At 33.5% G+C, this 18,272-nt stretch overlaps 7 protein-coding genes across 7 annotated transcripts; 2 read left to right on the top strand and 5 right to left on the bottom strand.

The window, feature by feature from the left end:
* Nucleotides 1-978: 978 nt before the first annotated feature.
* On the bottom strand, nt 979-2,547 carry LOC116337615. Its single transcript, XM_031762294.1, has 3 exons — nt 2,380-2,547; nt 2,002-2,331; nt 979-1,918 (listed from the first exon to the last, which is right to left on the bottom strand). The coding sequence occupies exons 1-3, from the start codon at nt 2,545-2,547 to the stop codon at nt 1,040-1,042; spliced, it is 1,377 nt and encodes a 458-aa protein (XP_031618154.1). The 3' UTR covers nt 979-1,039.
* A 1,017-nt stretch (nt 2,548-3,564) lies between these two features.
* LOC116337545 (4-hydroxybenzoate polyprenyltransferase, mitochondrial) lies at nt 3,565-5,832 on the bottom strand. Its single transcript, XM_031762202.1, has 3 exons — nt 5,193-5,832; nt 4,604-5,112; nt 3,565-4,501 (listed from the first exon to the last, which is right to left on the bottom strand). The coding sequence occupies exons 1-3, from the start codon at nt 5,509-5,511 to the stop codon at nt 4,115-4,117; spliced, it is 1,215 nt and encodes a 404-aa protein (XP_031618062.1). The 5' UTR covers nt 5,512-5,832; the 3' UTR covers nt 3,565-4,114.
* Nucleotides 5,833-6,062: 230 nt separating this feature from the next.
* Nucleotides 6,063-7,023, top strand: LOC116337563 (peptidoglycan-recognition protein SA-like). Its single transcript, XM_031762236.1, has 4 exons — nt 6,063-6,191; nt 6,269-6,491; nt 6,560-6,675; nt 6,737-7,023. The coding sequence occupies exons 1-4, from the start codon at nt 6,128-6,130 to the stop codon at nt 6,919-6,921; spliced, it is 588 nt and encodes a 195-aa protein (XP_031618096.1). The 5' UTR covers nt 6,063-6,127; the 3' UTR covers nt 6,922-7,023.
* Nucleotides 6,954-8,092, bottom strand: LOC116337551. Its single transcript, XM_031762210.1, has one exon. It carries the CDS (start codon nt 7,955-7,957, stop codon nt 7,031-7,033), a length of 927 nt encoding a protein of 308 aa, XP_031618070.1. The 5' UTR covers nt 7,958-8,092; the 3' UTR covers nt 6,954-7,030.
* Nucleotides 8,093-8,456: 364 nt separating this feature from the next.
* On the bottom strand, nt 8,457-10,405 carry LOC116337613. Its single transcript, XM_031762292.1, has 2 exons — nt 9,551-10,405; nt 8,457-9,479 (listed from the first exon to the last, which is right to left on the bottom strand). The coding sequence occupies exon 2, from the start codon at nt 9,318-9,320 to the stop codon at nt 8,457-8,459; it is 864 nt and encodes a 287-aa protein (XP_031618152.1). The 5' UTR covers nt 9,321-9,479; nt 9,551-10,405.
* A 3,405-nt stretch (nt 10,406-13,810) lies between these two features.
* LOC116337566 (general odorant-binding protein 99a-like) lies at nt 13,811-14,671 on the top strand. The gene is made up of 4 exons (XM_031762241.1): nt 13,811-13,947; nt 14,039-14,254; nt 14,384-14,489; nt 14,562-14,671. Exons 1-4 carry the CDS (start codon nt 13,909-13,911, stop codon nt 14,624-14,626), a joined length of 426 nt encoding a protein of 141 aa, XP_031618101.1. The 5' UTR covers nt 13,811-13,908; the 3' UTR covers nt 14,627-14,671.
* Nucleotides 14,672-14,817: 146 nt separating this feature from the next.
* On the bottom strand, nt 14,818-18,124 carry LOC116337526 (head-specific guanylate cyclase). The gene is made up of 9 exons (XM_031762167.1): nt 17,928-18,124; nt 17,375-17,570; nt 17,224-17,297; nt 17,071-17,144; nt 16,305-17,005; nt 15,889-16,207; nt 15,494-15,804; nt 15,238-15,392; nt 14,818-15,172 (listed from the first exon to the last, which is right to left on the bottom strand). Exons 2-9 carry the CDS (start codon nt 17,534-17,536, stop codon nt 14,983-14,985), a joined length of 1,986 nt encoding a protein of 661 aa, XP_031618027.1. The 5' UTR covers nt 17,537-17,570; nt 17,928-18,124; the 3' UTR covers nt 14,818-14,982.
* Nucleotides 18,125-18,272: the final 148 nt, after the last annotated feature.

Here is an 18,272-nt window from a genome sequence, read left to right as displayed (position 1 = left end):
TAAAACAAATGCAATTTATGCATTGCTAGATTTTCTCACATTTTACTTCTTTAAACTGAATAAAAATGTTCGATAGATTTTTTTTTTGTAAATTTTATTTTACGAATTTTATGTATATTAAATCCTTCATCGACAACGGCGATGATATTATTTTAATTAACACATTTTGCTACATTTTTTATTTCGAAAATATGAACCTTATTCAAATAAACATGACGAGGGTCCATTTTTTTGATGAGAAAAGCAGATTTCCTAAAGTAGAGTTATAAATTCTCTTAAGTGAATTCCTAATGTCTATTTATTGGCATACATTGACGAATAGTGTTTGAATTATGTATATGTTTAGAATAGTAAGCAGAAAAACAACAAAAAGTACATTTTCGTTTTTTCTATGAATCTTGCAATTGTTTGAATTAAATTTTCTTCAAATATGTACACAATTTTGATGGGAAAGCTTGAGAGAATTTCGATAACTCGAATAATTAGAAAGAGACAAATAAATTTTTAAAAAATTTAGAAATTCGAAAGAGCGAAAGATAAAGTAAGAGTGAATGCTGTGTTTGAAGAAATCGATACATGAAAGATATAAAATGCTGTAAAAAAAAATAATGATAATCAATAATAAAAAGTAATAAAACAGATGAATATAGCGTTTCAACAACAAGAAGAAAAAAACAGACAAACCGAAAATTGGACAGTTTCTTTAATGTATATTCTTCAAACAAAAAAGAAAATATATAAAATGATACGGTGCCGTTTTCGTTTATTGCTTAAATTCGCGTGTTTCATGAGTTATACTTATTATATTTAAAACAAAAAAAAATTAATCATGTTCAAAACGAAGCGAATTAAGGGGAAATAATAAAAAAACAAGACGGCTAGGATAAATGAAAAATGCAATGAAAAACAATGAAGTTGCATTGGAATAAACATTAGTCTACTTCGTTATTTAAACAAAAAAAAAAAAACAAAAATAGAAAAGAATCAAATAAATTAAAACGGAGTTTTATTTATCAAATACAATTTACTGAGCAATTCGTTATAAGTGATAATGTATCCATTGAAATATCTTTGCATAATGAGCTTCGTATTGGTCACTGTTTGCATTTTCTGTAGATTCCGTTGTCGGTTTTATTTGTTCGTCGACTAAAATACGCTTTGAAATTTGATTATGTGGCCTATCTGAATCGTCTGAACGTAACATGGCAATTTCATCAAATTCACCCACTGATTCGCCTTGCTCGTTGACGATTTCATAATGTTTTGCCAATTCATACTTATAACCGTCGGCATCAACAAGAATTGCATCACTGTCGTCCCTTTGAATGTATTGCCCTGTATTAAAATCGATTTTCCTATCCGGTTCAACGACATTTATCATATTTGGCGTTGTGTCCGCATTATATTCACTTTCGGAAACTGTTTTGACACTATCCGTTGGTGATATATTTCGATTAACGGGCTCAACAGGAAGCAGGAAGTCAGAATTATCACTGTTAATATGCTCATGATAAGATGCATCGTCAACTTTAAGCAATATATAATTGAAACGTTCGAAGGAATCATTCTTTATCGATCGATGTACATGCTCAACGGGCAAAATAATTTTAAGCGGTACAACATAAGATGCATAACTTGATGATTCCGCATCAGTGTTATTATCTAAAATGCTTGTACTAATTGGTGGACTAAATTTAACAATTTCATTTTCATTGCGAACGATCGCATCAACAATGTTCGGCGAATCGGTGCTTGGTATTTGTGTATCAAATTCAAAACTAGTCATTTGAACTGTAACCAATGGATCCAATTGTTGTAGAGTTGTTGTCTGTGCGTATGCCTCAGGTAATTCAGTGGTTGTTGTATCACTTTCCGTTTCAAAAATACTCGAATCTTCGAAGCTATCATCGAAATCGCCCTAAATCAAAGATTTAAATATAGTTTTTTGTTTTTGTTTTTCTCTCTCAAAATGTTTAAATTCGATTATCAAATGATACTAACAGTTAATGTGCACGAGCCACAAGGTTGATCGTAAATTGTTGATAGTATGGCTGCCTTCACAAACGGCTTTTGCACCGAACTGAATGGATAATGAATAACATAGACAATTCGACCGCAATCGTCAAATATGTAAACCGATCGATCTTCCAGTAATGAATACTGACTATTACGTGTATTATTCAAAACAACTACTTCCAATTGTCGGCTGGCATTACGTATGCGAGCTCCATTTGTTTCATTCTTTGTTACAATAATGAATCGCACATTTTTATGGTCGGCATTGTGAAATCGTGCTTCCAATTTACTCAAAAGCGTCACTTGCCGCAACCATAATTGTCAAAATAGCTTCATAACAACGATGATTCCACGATTTCGCACTTTCAATGTGTTCAATTCATTTTGATCAACGAAATATTCGCAAATATCAAATGTACGCGGTGTTGGTTCCGTACTGTTGCTCAACACCATATTTTCTATTGTAATGTTTGATTGATTGGCCGCATCAATGATGGTTGGTACTGTATTTGATTCGACTGACCGGCACATAATCTTCTCATTTACACTTAACATAAGTATTAAACACGACCGAATGTATAACGACATTTTTTCCCTTCTTTTTTTTTTAATTTACAATTTTAATGTATCAAAAATAAACAGACACGCGCGTGTATACACAACAAAATATATATTGAGGTGACTCCGATAAATCGTCTTAGAATTATTATAAAATTTTACTTCAATCGTCTTGGTAAGAAGGAATAATGCACTAGCTAATTGGTTGGAAGAGAATAAAGACGGTAGTTTGATGCGAACGTGATCGTACACATAGTATGGATATATTCGTCTACATGCGAATGACGAAAAAAAACATCATACATTCCACGATAATTCGTATTCAGCTCGACTCTGTTGTTACTACAATTTTTTATTATCATTTTGTTAAATCACACACAAACCATCGCACATCGAATCGAAATTCGTACGTCGAATTATGTATTTGCTTATATATATGCTCATCGTTTTATACGTTCACATGCAGTTACGGTGTATAATGTTATTGTTTCTTTGATAATTTGTTTCCATTGGCTGAACAGCGGCAAATAAACAACGTTCCCGTTTATCGTTCAACGTTTATTTATATTCAAAATTATGTTTTTTTATACAGAAATATACCAACAAATGTAGAAAAATGAACATCTTCCTGATAGCAAAACAACGACTCAAACTGTAGCAGAAAACTAGCAGAAAACATAAAAAAACAACACCCACGTTGTAGTACGCGTTCGCTGAAGAGAATGAATGAATTAAAACAAACGATTCATTCAAACCGTTTTAAACTTATTTTGCAGTTCGACAATTGTATTCAAATCAAGTAACAAACTTAACATCATTTACAACAAATAAAAGATTACATTTTGTTTTATGTATTGTTTGTATTTTTATGTTTGATTGTCCCAATCTTGTTATTAATTCTTGTCTTCTTGGGAGTTTGTGTTGAAGTTAAATGTTTCTAACTACATTGGTTTTTCTGCATTTTATGCATTTGGTAACATATTAGTAAGACCCGTTTGTACACTTTATTTTAAGTAGCAAAAGTTTCAATTTTTTCTTTGGCATGTGAATTCTTTGAACATCAAATTCTGTTTTTGTGACTTATTTTTGGTACAAACAAAAATTATACAGGATTTTGGTGAGTGCCACATTAAGCGATTTCCTTTTTTTTTATATAGGATCTCTTCTCGGATTGGTGCATATAATAGTGAATCCATTTTTTGATCATAGATTATGCAAAGCAGATAAATGAAGACCGGCCTAGAGAGAGACACGGGCTCTAACATTGCTAATTTTTCCTATTTTTTTTTTAGTAAATCACATATAACGTGTACATTTGATAGGACACAATAAGCCCTAATTGCGTCTACCCCCTAGAGACCGACAATACAAAACATTTTTTTTTAGTTAATTTGTTTGTTTGTTGTTGTAATACGAAATCAGGTGTGCACAATCCATAACAAAAAAGTAAAAACCTATATCTTAGTTTAGGTCTTATCCACTGTTTGTAGCAAAAAATAAATTCGATGAGATTTTTTGATGTGGTACCATTTTCGGGATTTCATGTAATATGGAGTTTGTCTTTCGTTATTTCGATGAGTGTCTGTGTTGATTGGATATTCGTGGTTAATTTATTGTCATGCTTAGATTTCAGATATGTACCGATAACGATTCCCAAAAAAATGATCAAGCCAACTTGATGGTTTGATATGAATTTTCGTGCACAATCGCTCGGATCGTTTATATTTAGTGAAGTAATTTGTTGGGCAAGATGGGCTCCGACTAATCCAACGGCTGTATAGTATGGCCAGGTTTGATCACAGATATATCCCGATGTCAATAAACCACTCATCATTGCTGTTGAGAATGCAGTGAGCCAGATTTTCGTGTTTTCACCAAATCTCAAAGCTGTCGATTTAATGCCAACTATCAAATCATCCACTTTGTCCTTTAGAATGAAGAATGAAATTTTAAGATGTTTACATTTATATTCCGGACATTTAAAACGAAAAATCTTTGTCATTCATGTTTTACGATTTAAATAAATTACCTGATGAGCATAGATTGTGTCATAAATGATGGTCCATGAAACTCCGGCCACGTACAAAGGTAAGCAGGCTGCCAAATCGATGGAGCCTTGTGTTGCGCACCATCCCAACAAAGCGCCATAATTAAACGTCATTCCCAGTACAAATTGTGGCCAATAAGTGATGCGCTTCATAAGCGGATAAACCGTAACTAAACCCAATGAGCATGCACCGATTACAATCGATGTCCAATTCAATTGAAGTAACACCATTAAACCAATGCTCAATTGTCCCGACAAAAACACCCATGCATCTAATGGCTTTATTTCATTATTGACCAAAGGCCGATTTTTGGTGCGTTCGACTTTTGCGTCGATATCTTTGTCCCATAAATCATTTATTGTACAGCCAGCTCCTCGCATTATAAATGCACCGCATCCAAACAGAGCAAGCATATTTAGACTGGGCAATCCTCCAGCGGTTGCACTCAACGCAATACTCCATCCACATGGCCAAAATAGCAACCATGATCCTTTTATTCACAAATTAAACATTTATTCAATCAATCATTTAATATTTGCACAATCAAAAAAAAAAAAACAAAATGCTTACCAATTGGTCGATCGAATCGAATAAGTCGCGCATACGGATCGATGTTAGTTTTTATATTATTAAACAGCCCATTTTTATTGATAATCGCTTGATGATTGCTCGACGATCTGTGGAAAATATCTAATTGATTTCTATTGTGCAATCTCTGAGCCAAAGTGTTGTCAAAGGATTTTAGTTTTGCACATGATTCAATGCCTTGAATTCGTTTATTTGTGCAATCGGTGTGCAATGAAATTGATGGCAATGATATCGAAAATAAATTCGATCGATGGCAATATTTTAATGTGTTACACAAATTTATTGGTCGCAGAAAATTCATTTCGCTACGTGAAATTGAAACAACTCAATGACAAATCACAATTAACTCTCCTAAATCACATTTATCTCAATGTCATTCTGTAGATAACATTTAATTATACGTTATGAAACAACATTTACTCAGAATGAATGCACGAGGTCATTCTAAGGATTCTATCCCACAACATCGACAACAATTACGACGTCAAGTAGTCATTTTATTTCACTTTTCTGAAAATCTAAGGATTATTCCGTGAGTGAGAGAAAAAAGAAACAATTTTTTTGTACATATATCTCACGAGTAAAGTTCTAGTTCTGATTCTGGTGCTGTTACAATTTGAGGTTAGTGTGTATTTTGACATTTTGACAGAAATGCGTTCAATACCATTGAAAATCTACTTTGAACTTCTGGCGGTTTCGATGCATTATTTCCTCTCAGACGTTTTTTTTTTGTTCTTCTTTTCAATGTAAATCCAAGGTTAAGACCTTTGATATATTCGTATTAATACATATGTCTGTTAGCAAAAAAAATATGAGTATACGCATACAAACGCGAATTGATGAGGTATTCAATAAATCCAATGCTCTTTTTTATTACTGATTTCGCTTAGTAATTGATTTCATGTCAACTTCTGAACATGGTGACATTTAAAAAATGTGTTGCATTATATTTTTTAATTGTATTGCATTCATCAAACGGAGGTGGAACCTGCAAATATAATTTCTGAAATGTAGCTTAGTAAAATTCAATAATTCCGTCTATTTTATGTCATTTGCAGATGAAAACCAAAATGAAAGCAACTGCCCGCCAATAGTTAGCCGAAAGCGATGGGGGAGTCGACCTGCAAAAAGTGTAACATATCAAACAATACCGGTGAAATATGTGATAATCCATCATACCGTCACACCAACATGTAGCACAAAATTGAAATGCTCAAATGTTTTGCTTGGAATTCAAAGCTTTCATATGGACGAACAAGGCGGAGATGATATTCCATACAAGTATATTCAATTTTATATGTAAACAAATAAGATTTGACATGAAACGGTTTTTTTTTTTTCGAATTAAGTTTTTTGATCGGCGATAATGATATCTATGAAGGAACCGGATGGCATATTAGAGGTGGTCATACATTCAACTATAATTCGAATAGTACGGGAATTGGATTTATTGGATCTTTTAATGGTAACCACTTAATTTAATTTTATTGATAATCATCAATTGGGAAATGTCTTGATTTCTATAGAGCAACTTCCAACGGCTGTCTCAATCCAAAAAGCAAAACAACTGCTCAAATGCGGAGTAGATATTGGTGAAATCCACCCGAATTACATTCTACTAGGTGGCCGTCAAATATATGCCACAGAAAGTCCTGGCCTAGAACTTTACGCTGATATTCAAGATTGGGAACATTGGAGGGCTAATCCTTAATGCCACAATTTGGAAATAATTCTAATATTGAATACTTATCTTTTATCAATTAAATTTTTATTCAAATTTAATTAAATACATCAATTTATTCATTGATATCAACTGAATTTCAATTGTTATTTCCAAAAATTTGCATAATACGATCTAAATCATCGTCTTGTGCATTTTCTATTTTTATTTCGTCCTTTCGTTTTTTCGTGCTGACAGGATCTTCGATGGGTTCGGCTTTTCGTTTTTTCGATTTCTTCGGTGTTGTTTGAGACCGTGTACTACCTTCTTCCTTTTCTTGCTTTATTCGCACACTTGATTCAGCTACTTCGTTGCTAGCAATTTTTGCTTCATCCAAACTCTTTTGAATTGCTTTGCTCACTTTAATTTTGTCTTCAAAGTTCCGGCCAAGAAGTGGATGTCGTACAACTAAATTGTCTGGAAACACTGTGCACTCGTGACGTCCGGATGGCGTTAATTCAAGTGTTTCTTCGGATTTGGTGACTTTCTGATGGAACATCATTCGTCCAACCGGCTTGATATTCTTCATGGTAAACTGTCCATCGTCGTTTTGAAATATGACCGACAGTGCATTTTCATAAATACCATTTGAACTTTCGTATTTTGATGATGAACATTGAATATCAAAATCGTCCGTTTTGATTGTAGACTTCTTGCTGCCCAATTTTATCGACTCACCGACTAATTTATTGACATCAATCGAACTCGGTATATCACATATCCAAATTTCATCATCGTCACTTATATCGTCAGCCGTAAAATTTGTTGTGGTTTTTGGATTTTCGATTTTAGCATGCGGATTCATATTTCGATATTTTGCAAGTGAATCGGCATTTTGCATTTTAATTGTAACATTGGATTGTTTTTCATTGGTATTACATTCCTCTACGAGCACTCTGCTTGTGTCCTGTTGTTGTCGCTTTTGGATGACTTTTGATTCGTTTAGACTTTCTTCACTGCTATCACTGCTGCTCGACGAACTTTTTCGACTTTTCACTTTAACCGGCGTCTTCTTTTCACGCTTCATTTTCTTCGAATTTTGGCAGCTTAAGGTTTAAAATTGAATAAATTCAACTTTGGCTGAATTAAAAAGGGTATAAACCGATGGATTTTGGTCATTTATTTGACAAAACACATGTGAACGGGCACATGTATTGTTGAGAATTACAACTGTCAACATTTCACCAATGAATGCGTTCAATCTTATCACAATCATTGATATTCATTGGCGCTAAAATTCATATATGTTTTATCCATTAAAAACGTATTGTAAATTGAATATATTCGTTGAACTTATATTTTTTTCAGAATTGTATTTAAAGAAAACCATTACTAATACTAAATAAGCTTGTCGTGTAAATTTAATGTCGTGAAATGTTCAATTTCTTGACTACGGGTTATTTTATATACCGAACTGCCCGTACTTCGGTCAAGGCCACAAAACTCAAGCCCAGCATAGTAACAAAACGTTACAATAATATTATTTAAAAAGAAATCTTAATGCTACATGTAATTAAAACTGGTCGTCATCGGAAACATCGAGAACATAAACGTAGTGCTTGATTTTGTACGGCAGCATTTTGATTCTGTGGTCTCAATAGTTGCGGATGAATGTCCAATCCCAATACCGTACAAAGAGCTAAAAACAAAATCGTAAACAACAAATTGTTAGCCAAAACATTCTTAAACATTTTTAATTTCAGTGATATTTTTTCACCTTTGTACATGATGTTCTTGGCTGCAACGATATCCCGGTGCCAAACAGTTTTCAATTGAAATGGAGCTCGATCATCTTTCCAAATGCCAGTGTTTAGTTGCCAGTTTTTGAAACATACTTGAAGTTTTGACACTAAACCATCTGAATCCATTGGAATATGATCTGGGTTGGCTGCATTCAATCGATTAACAAAATCAACTGCATATTTACGCAATTGTTGGTACACTCGGTTGCTTTTCATGGTGATAATCACGTTCGGTAAATTCCATTGCGATGACTCATCTTCACTTGGAATACAATGCTGACAAACTTTGTAACGATCGCTTTTGGTTCGTCGATCGAATGGCCGGAAACATTTTGCACAAGTTTGCGATGTATTGTATTCGTCGACCAATCGTACAATACAATTTCCCAACTTCTTGAAACTGTTCAATAGTCGTCGTAATCCCGGGCATCGCAATCGCTTTTTAATACCAATTGGTGAGTTTGGAGCTATTTGAGCTGCACCAATAAAAACGAGCGCCGACTTTTTTTTCGTCAGTGATGCCGCGATTTTGTCACTGGCCCGATTCTCCTCGATGTATTTATCGAGACGGAGTCGAATGAACTTTCGTGTTGTGTACACCGCCATAGCTGGTTTCATCATTTTCACATAATAAGCAATGTAACACATCCAATGTGAACGTCCTTTCGGCGATGGAAAAAATGCATAGCGTTTATAGTCGAGCTCCCGTTGTTTTTGCAACAATTCAGTCCATTGATCGGATTTACGCTTGCGTTTGCCATATTTCGCTTTGAAATGGTATTTTGGACCATCAATTGTGATGTTTTCCTGAGATTTACGAACAAAAAATCATAGAAGTAAACAAATGATAAATAAAGAATGAATTTATTGTTTCTTACCTCGTTGCTGGATCGAACGTGTTTGCGAACGGTGGCGTTCCATGTACGAACTCCTGGATCGATTCCAAGCACATAATCAAACTCAAAGTTATTGTACTTCTCTTTGATGGTGTTGTTATCAAGTTCTGGTCTATTGCGTTCAGGCTTCACGAAACATAACGAAACTGCCACACTATCAGTTGCCACAGCAAAATCGAATTCCTTACCATTTCCAAGTTTTGAAATTTTTGGCAGGTCAAATATTAAATCCCAATAGATAGCTGGATTGCTATCGTATTCAGTTTTTTCAATGTTTATTGGCTGACCGCGTTCTCAATGCTCCAAATTTGCTCGCAATCCAATAAAAAAGATGGATATCGATGCGGATATGTTTCATATCGAAATCGTGGACTGGAATTACTAAGAAATTCTTTATTTTTGGCGGGAGTGGAGTGGTCGGCATGACATTAATGTTCGGATCGCGTCGATATTGGAACCAGCGTTGTTTCAACATTTCATATTTCGCGTGAAAATCGAAAATTTGTCGCTGAATGTTTATAAATATTGGGATGGTTTGGAACCAGCGATCACGAATGAGATTCTGGAAGTGTACATTGATTGGCAATCCAATGCCTGCTGCTTCGTTTAATAGAAGATCGATGTTCGCGTTTCTCTCGACTCTACTCTGGAACATTACGATCTTCGTCGCACGTTTTACATCCAATTCAGTGATGAGATTTCCTTGTCGATTCAAATTCAGTTCGTAGCGCTTTAGCGTGAAAAATTTCTTGATGCGACTGAATGCCCATACTCTGATGGTATTTTTCACGTTTGTTATGTACTGAGTGATGAGATGATTGAATGCATTCCCCATGCCCTCGCGAGCTGGCCAATTATCTGGACGAAGAAAATCAGGACATGCTTACTCCAAATGCAAGCGGTAATTTGTGGTAATTTTCTTGTAATACCGAGGTGAAACATTTACCAATTACACCATTCACGTATTTATTGAATTGATCATTCGTGTATTCATCGGATTCACCTTTAAAAAATCGAACATTTTCATCGTCAAAGGCTTTGTTTGCTTTGAACAAAAACAGTAATGACGCCAGAGTCGTAATCATTGTGGCCGAAAGGCACCAGTATGTGACCTGATCGATGAATGGTGCACGATACTCTTCCCGCAGCACTTGATTTAGAGTCATCTTCAACGACGTACTGCGCCAATTCTTGGCTCTCTTTCTTCTTATCGTGACAGATCTATTGTACAAAAATTAAAGAAAAAATACACCAAATATAGCATAGATCACAAACACAATAAGATATAAACACTTCTATCACAAATTAAATGAAACAGTAATGAAGAACGCATTATAAATATCACCTCTTACCTCAACAAAGTGACTCTGTATTCTAAATCGAATGATGAAATTTATTTCCAATGTGACATCAAATATTTTGCCGATCGAAATGTTGTTGGAATATTCACAGTTAATTTTATCAACTCTCTGTTATTTCGAAATTAAAACAAAGACAGTCACAAAACCAACTGTGAATACATCCATTCCACAGGGAACAGCATTCCAAACACAAAAAATCGTTTTTGAAATGACAATAGAACCAATTGATCGCCCAAACCACGCTTCAAACACTCTCATATAATTCTCAAGAAATCCTGTTGAAAACAAAACCATAGGACGAGCCTAAAAGTGTCTTTTATATGTATTTATATGCAAACGTCATTCTCTGAACTTTAGAAGAATCCCCCTACACTAATGTAAGAGGAACTAGAAGAAATGGTGAGGAACTAGAAGAAATGGTTTGTGCATTGGATAAATTTCCACTATTGTATATTAAATAAGACATGAACCACCACACATTTTCATTAGTTCGATGTTTATAGGATAGATACAGCGCCATTCAATGTCTGACAACTATACTTGTCCTATGAACAAAACAAAGTTTTATTGTAAACAAAATCGGTTGGTGCGATAGTTGTTTATACTAACAATACTGTCACACAATGTGGGCACATTTTTAATAAATATAAATGAATATCTTTGGATTTGGTTTGACACATATACACCGCGCCAATCGAAAAATGTCAGAAAGATGTCAGTTGCATTTCGAAAATTCAAAATAATAATTCCACAAATAAAGAAAATTAAATGCATTAAATGACGTATAAAAGAGTTCTCCTGCAGAGTTTTAAATTAAATTATGCAAATCTCTTTCCGAATAAATTGTTTATTTTTTTATTTGAGCGTAATATTTAGATTTTCAATTTAAAACTTAATGTATTGGGTTGTGTTTACATTATGTTGTCAAATGAAATATTATTATTATTGGAAGTGAAATAAACAAGTGGATCCATTCCATTGGAATTCGTGGAAACTATGCATATAATCTCCGTTCCATTTGACATGAAAATGACCACCAGAATGGGCCAAAACGTTACATTTTTCAACGTTAGAATGTACTAAAAACATTACAAATTTGTTTGCTGGGATAGTTAGATCTATGATATCGGAGGGTAATGATTTTATTTTCCTGTTTATGTCAAAATTAATTGTATGAGGATCAACAAATTTTGTTATTTTATGAAACCTTTGCCACAAAATCTGCTCCTTTTACACTCTGCTCATAATTCAATCTAACAATGTGCAATTGATTATTTTCATTTGCACACACACTTTTTAACGGTATTTTTTTTCGAGTGGAACATAGACAGTTTCATAAATTAAAATTTAAAGTTAAATGAACAATGAAACTTACGAACTACAAAAGAACAGCGACATATATTATACGAGACACAATGTAAATTATCTCAATCAAATTGTTGACGCTGCATTTTATAAACTAATGAAAGCATTTAGAATCTTGATGATCCAATGATGGACATTTATTTGTTGATTTTTCTTTATATTTGACTGATTCTTTTTTTAGAACAAAAATCAGCGGAAGCAATTAAATGTGCTGTTGTAAAAATGTTAGCTAGTACGAAAAATCCAATTTTTTTTTCTCAAAAGAAATAATTATGAAATGTATAAACAAAATACACAATTTCATGTTGTGGTTAATGTTAAATTCCACCAAATAAAAACACTTTTATTTAATTTACTTCTTTATATTGTAGTTTTAAACAACAAGTTGATCAAACCAACCTCTACAGAGTTTGATAAAAAAAAACTCATACTTGATAACAAAAAAAGTTTAATTCATATGAAATGGAATGGTGTTGTAATTCAATGTCGGAGTATACAAATTCTCAAGTATCGAAAACTAAACAATATAATTTACTGTATGTAATTTGGATAAACAATATCAGATGTCAAAAACGTTGTTTACCAAACCACAATTGCAATTTCAACTTGTCAAATATAAAATAATGACTGGCAGTAAACAAGGTGACTCCTTGTTGTTCTATGTACTGTTGTACTCTCTTTTTTTTGTGTGTACCACATTCAGAGGACAAAGTTTCTAGAAAATTCATTAAATAAATCAACAATTTAGTGTACGAGGCGTAAAATATTCTACACGACTTTCTCAAATCCAAAATAATTTTTTTGTCATGGACGCTGCATAGATTTGGTACGTATGCGAGATAAGTTGTTATTGATGTATCCAAGCAATAAAATTAATCAAGTTAAATCTGGAACCATCGCCATCAATCGCGCTTGCATTATAATTCACACTTTACATTTTATAATATGATATATTTATTGTGGAAATATTCCATGTTTGTTCCAAATGAAAAAAAAAACAATAACAAAATCATGGCATTTCTTTCTTTTCCGTTGCTGTGCACAAATTTCTTTCCAACCGCAAATATGTACATACATGTTGATATGATTTTGTTTATTTTGCAAAATTCACCATTGAAAAGATTTATTGCAAAATTGTGGCATTTGATTATATGATAATGCGCTGACAAAAACACTCGCTGCATAGAATGTTAACTAATCAAATGAAATGAATAGCCGGTCCATTGTGCGTGGTCGCATCAATGTGTTGAACCATTTTTGGGCTATCACAGATATGATAGGTCGGTCATATGGATTAGGTATGACATCGTGATCTGTACATTGTAGTTAATAATTGACAATAAAACTCAATGATAGTTGTTTTTGTTTAAAAGTGAATTAACAACACTCGACGATTGCTGATGGAAAAAAAGTAAACAACAAGTTTAAAAAAAAAAGTTCTATCGCCAAATTGATAGGACACTTAAAAGTAAATAATCATAACTGGATAATTGTTGTTTGTAGCATTTCGGGGACTATATAAATCGAAACGATCACTTCAGTCGTCACATTCAATCTCTTACCGTAGCACTTTCAAGATATCATATTTGAACGAGTTTATATAAACGTATCACCATGAAATACATTGTAGCTATTGCTTTGATGGCCGTTGCCGTAAGTAAACATTTCTTATAACTATACACCAAATTTTTTCAGATCTATAACAATTTCAACAATTTTTTTGTTTCAATCAATTTTTTCACAGGTTTTTGCTAGTCCAGAATGGAAGATTCAGACTGTCGATAATTTGAATGCCTACCGACCAGAATGCGCAAAAACATTAAGCATACCCGAAGACAAAGTGAACGAATACAAGAAATTCAACTTCCCTAATGACGAGAAAACTCAATGCTATATCAAATGTATCTTTGGCAAAATGGGACTTTTTGATGAGAAGGATGGCTTCAACGTTGAACGCTTAGTAAGTTTTTTGTTTTTTTCTAATTTTTTTGGATTGTCTTCAATCTAATGTTTTTTTTCGATTTTATGACCGATCCATGTCATATACGAATTCATGTTTTAATGTATCTACTGATGGAACTTTACATAGGTTAAACAATTGGGTCAAGGAAAGAACGAAACTACCATTCGACCAGAAATCGTGAAATGTGCTGACAAAAATCCACAAAAGACCAACGGCTGCCAATGGGCATACCGTAAGTATATTTTACTTCTCTAAATTTGTGACATTTGTGTTACAATCATAAACAATTTGATCATTTTCACAGGTGGTTTTGACTGCTTCAAGAAGGCCCATTTGGAATTGGTCCAAAACAGCATAAAGAAGAACTAAATTTGAATTGTCCGATTACTTTGTGCTAATGATGAAAAAAAAAAATGAAAACTAGAACGCAATAATGAAAAAAAGGATTATTTCCAAAATGATATTGTGAATTTAAAAATTTCTTTGGTAAAAACAATAAAAACAATTGCAACTGATTAATTACATCGTTTTTTTGTTACTTTGAGATTTTTATTCAAGATAAATTTTTTTGTGTAGAACATTGTGTATATTATTTGTATACAAGTGAATATATTATGTAATATTTTTTTCTTTCGATTAGAAGATTTAGATTTCAACATTGATTTACATTGATTTATGCACTGAACTCACATGAAGTACAATGTAACTGAACATACATATGACATTTATTCCATAATTTGTCTCATGCCTGCTTCGATGTGATCGCCTAGTGAAGCATTTTCATCGGTAACTGTAGAATGTTTGTAGCCATCCAGGAAATAACAGTTTCCTTCAGCATTTGTATACTCTTTTGGTAAACAGCTCGGATCTCGGGCAGTTAATTCATATTTAAAGTCTGGGTGTTTCATGAGCCATCTACGAGATAAGTATGAATAATTAGATCGGAACATACGAACACAATTTTAGTAGTAGTAACTCACTCTCTCGTTGTGTTGCTGATGTTGATTTTGCGCTCAATGCTATTTGATTCAAATTTATTTGCAATGGTTACATTATGACCAAATAAACAATAGCGTGGCATTTTTCGACCAACGACTCCAGCTAATACCGTACCAGTATGTATTCCAATGCGCATCTATATACGTAACAGCGTTGCGATAATAGAAATGAAATCAAAAATTAGAATCGATTTGGATACTAAAAATACGTAAAATGCGGTGACGATTTAATTCTTACTCGTATCGGTTGGCTGTCGTGAGTGATGTGCTTGGAACATGCTTCCATCATACGAAGTGCCATCCATGCTACTTTATGTGCATCAAATGAACCAGCACGATGTAATCCACTGGCAACACAGTATGCATCACCAATGGTTTCCACTTTATAAACATCAAAGTAGCCACAAGCTTCATCAAATTCTTTGTATAATTCTTCAAGCATGCTGATGACCATGAACGGTGTAGCACGCGAACAAATGCTTGTAAATCCAACAATATCGGAAAACAACATTGTAACATCCGGATAAGTTTTTGCATCAATTGTTGATCCTTTTTTGTAAATATATATATAAAAATATTTATGAATTCAATCGCCATCATCATAAATGATGGTAAAGTAATTTTTCACATTACCAAGCCATAAACTCTCGGCAATTTCGGCTGGAAAGATGAGATACAACAAGCTGACGTTTTTCTTTCGTTCTTTGGCCACAGCAGCATTACCCTCTTCAATGGAATTTTTAAGTTTGTCCATTCGTCGTCGTAGACCATCTTGTGCTTTCGTCTGTTCCCCAACTAGTATTACTTCTCTGGTTGCATCATGCAATGGAATGTCGGAGATGAAAAGATTGTTACAAGTCAAACCATCTAAGCCGTCAATAAATGGAGAGCCAATAAACAATATTGAATTCGATTCAGGACAGAAAACCATACGCCCTTTCACATCAAGTGCCTATAAATTATGGAATTGTTTTTTTTTTTGTTGTTACTTTGTACCACATCAGTAATAAAAGAAGCAATTTGACACAAAATATTAAAAATGATTTTACCTCTGCTGCATATTTAACGCCCGGTAGTGGTTTAAGCGACAAAACAAATGGTGTATTTGAACGTCGTATAATGTCACGGAATTTGATCGTTAAATTTGTTGGCCGTTTAAATATAACATAAGTCGTGACAAGACGTCCATGTGTTGGAAGTGAATTTTTAAATAATTTACTGAATCCTTTGCCCATTTGAATTATTTCCAGGTCTTCATTCATTATAAAGTGCCACGGAAAGGCCTTACAAAATGTTGCCGGACTCATTTTCAAGTCGGTGGCAGTTAGGCCTGAAATCGGAACGCTAACATCTTGCTCAATTTCGGTGAGTTTGAGCCTATTTTTTTCTTGCTCGGATAAAGTAAACAAGTAGCGATAGCATTTTGGGTCACCTTCGATTGGTTCAATAACAATGCTCGCATTGATGTCGTATAGAATACGAGTCAGTGCTTTCAATGAACCAAGCAATAGCCATGCTATGACCGGACGTTCAGATGTGAAAATCAATTCACCTTCATCAGCGCAAATGAAATCTGTATCGGTTTGACCGTCTTCCTGTAGTTTTAAAACATCGTGAACACCTTCCAATGCGCCCAAAAACTCTTGTAAATCAGCACCGAGACTTCGAAAAGCTCGCTCAACAATGCCAGTACAGCAAGTGGCTATCAACTCTTCACCAAGCAGAACAAGTATTTCACTTGCCGATGATTCTGTGTGTGATGTTTGAAATGAACAATTTATTATAACAATTATTTTTTTTTCTTATTCATTTTACCATCCATTTTTAATAGAATGTCCTGAATGTCCGCCAAATAATCGTAATTGGGATGATTTTGAACATCCATTTTCCTTCAACATTTCAATTTATAAATTTAGAGAATGATATAAAATTTATTATTTTAGTTTTTCAATAAAAAAAAATACTAACAATTGACTCAATCCTGGCCATTTTCCTTGATATTTTGATATCAAAGATGTTACAGCTGTGTTGACATCTTCATTCTATCGAACGAAATGCAAGGAAATCATTTAATACGAAATTTTATTGAAAACAATTTCAGTTTGTTGTTTTCTATTACCAAAGGAGAGGTCAGCAATTGTATGGCTGCTTGTAAGTGAGTCAATGTGAGTGCATCAGGAATTTCAGCGAAATCGTCTTCGATGCCCCAATTCGAATTTTGCTCAACCACCGATGATTGCCTTCGAAGAGAATTCGAACCTCGTGCAAATGGACAAGTCATCTTTTTTCCGTACAATCGATTTGGATTTTTTTCACTGCCAAATGAAAAAAAAAATTACAAAGAAAATGATTCACAGTAAATACATAGAAATACACAATCTTTTATTTTGTTATCGAATGTGGACATTTTCTCTCTCTCATTATATCATTACATAAATCATAAAAAAGCAATAATCATTCATTCATCCATCGATATTTTTTTGTTTGTATTGTTCTATTGATTTTTCATGCAAATATAAGGCACTCGTACACTTCATCACATATATCAATCGAACGGAGAGCACAACATAAGTATATAGCTGTTGACAATATTATTATTTCACACCTCCGATCTAAAGAAATTCCAACAGCAACACAATCAAATTAACTAAATTTCATAATTATATACTTACACCAAAAGAAACACTTATCCTCAAATAACTAATAGTTTTTCGTATATAATTTTACTGTCATCACCGTTTTGGCAGAGGTAATTTTTATTTATACAGTAAAGAGCTCTCTTGCAATATTACTGCTGTGTTTAGATAAAATTGTGCTTTCCTTTTCATTTTGCTTTTACAACATGTACAGTTCAGCATTAAAATGGTCATGCGTACTTCTCTTGTTTACTATGAAAAAAAAAACTCAAACCAAATAACATCAATTCCCCTACCCTTACATAAACATTTACCCTTACTCAAGATATGGGAAACAAATTTTTTCCATTTTACGCATAAAACGCAATTTTGTGGGTTTTC

The sequence above is a fragment of the Contarinia nasturtii genome, unplaced genomic scaffold (assembly GCF_009176525.2).
Source record: "Contarinia nasturtii isolate CC-2019 unplaced genomic scaffold, AAFC_CNas_1.1 Cnas_scaffold_285, whole genome shotgun sequence".
NCBI classification, from domain to species: domain Eukaryota; kingdom Metazoa; phylum Arthropoda; class Insecta; order Diptera; family Cecidomyiidae; genus Contarinia; species Contarinia nasturtii.
This window is presented reverse-complemented; position numbering and strand designations above follow the sequence as displayed.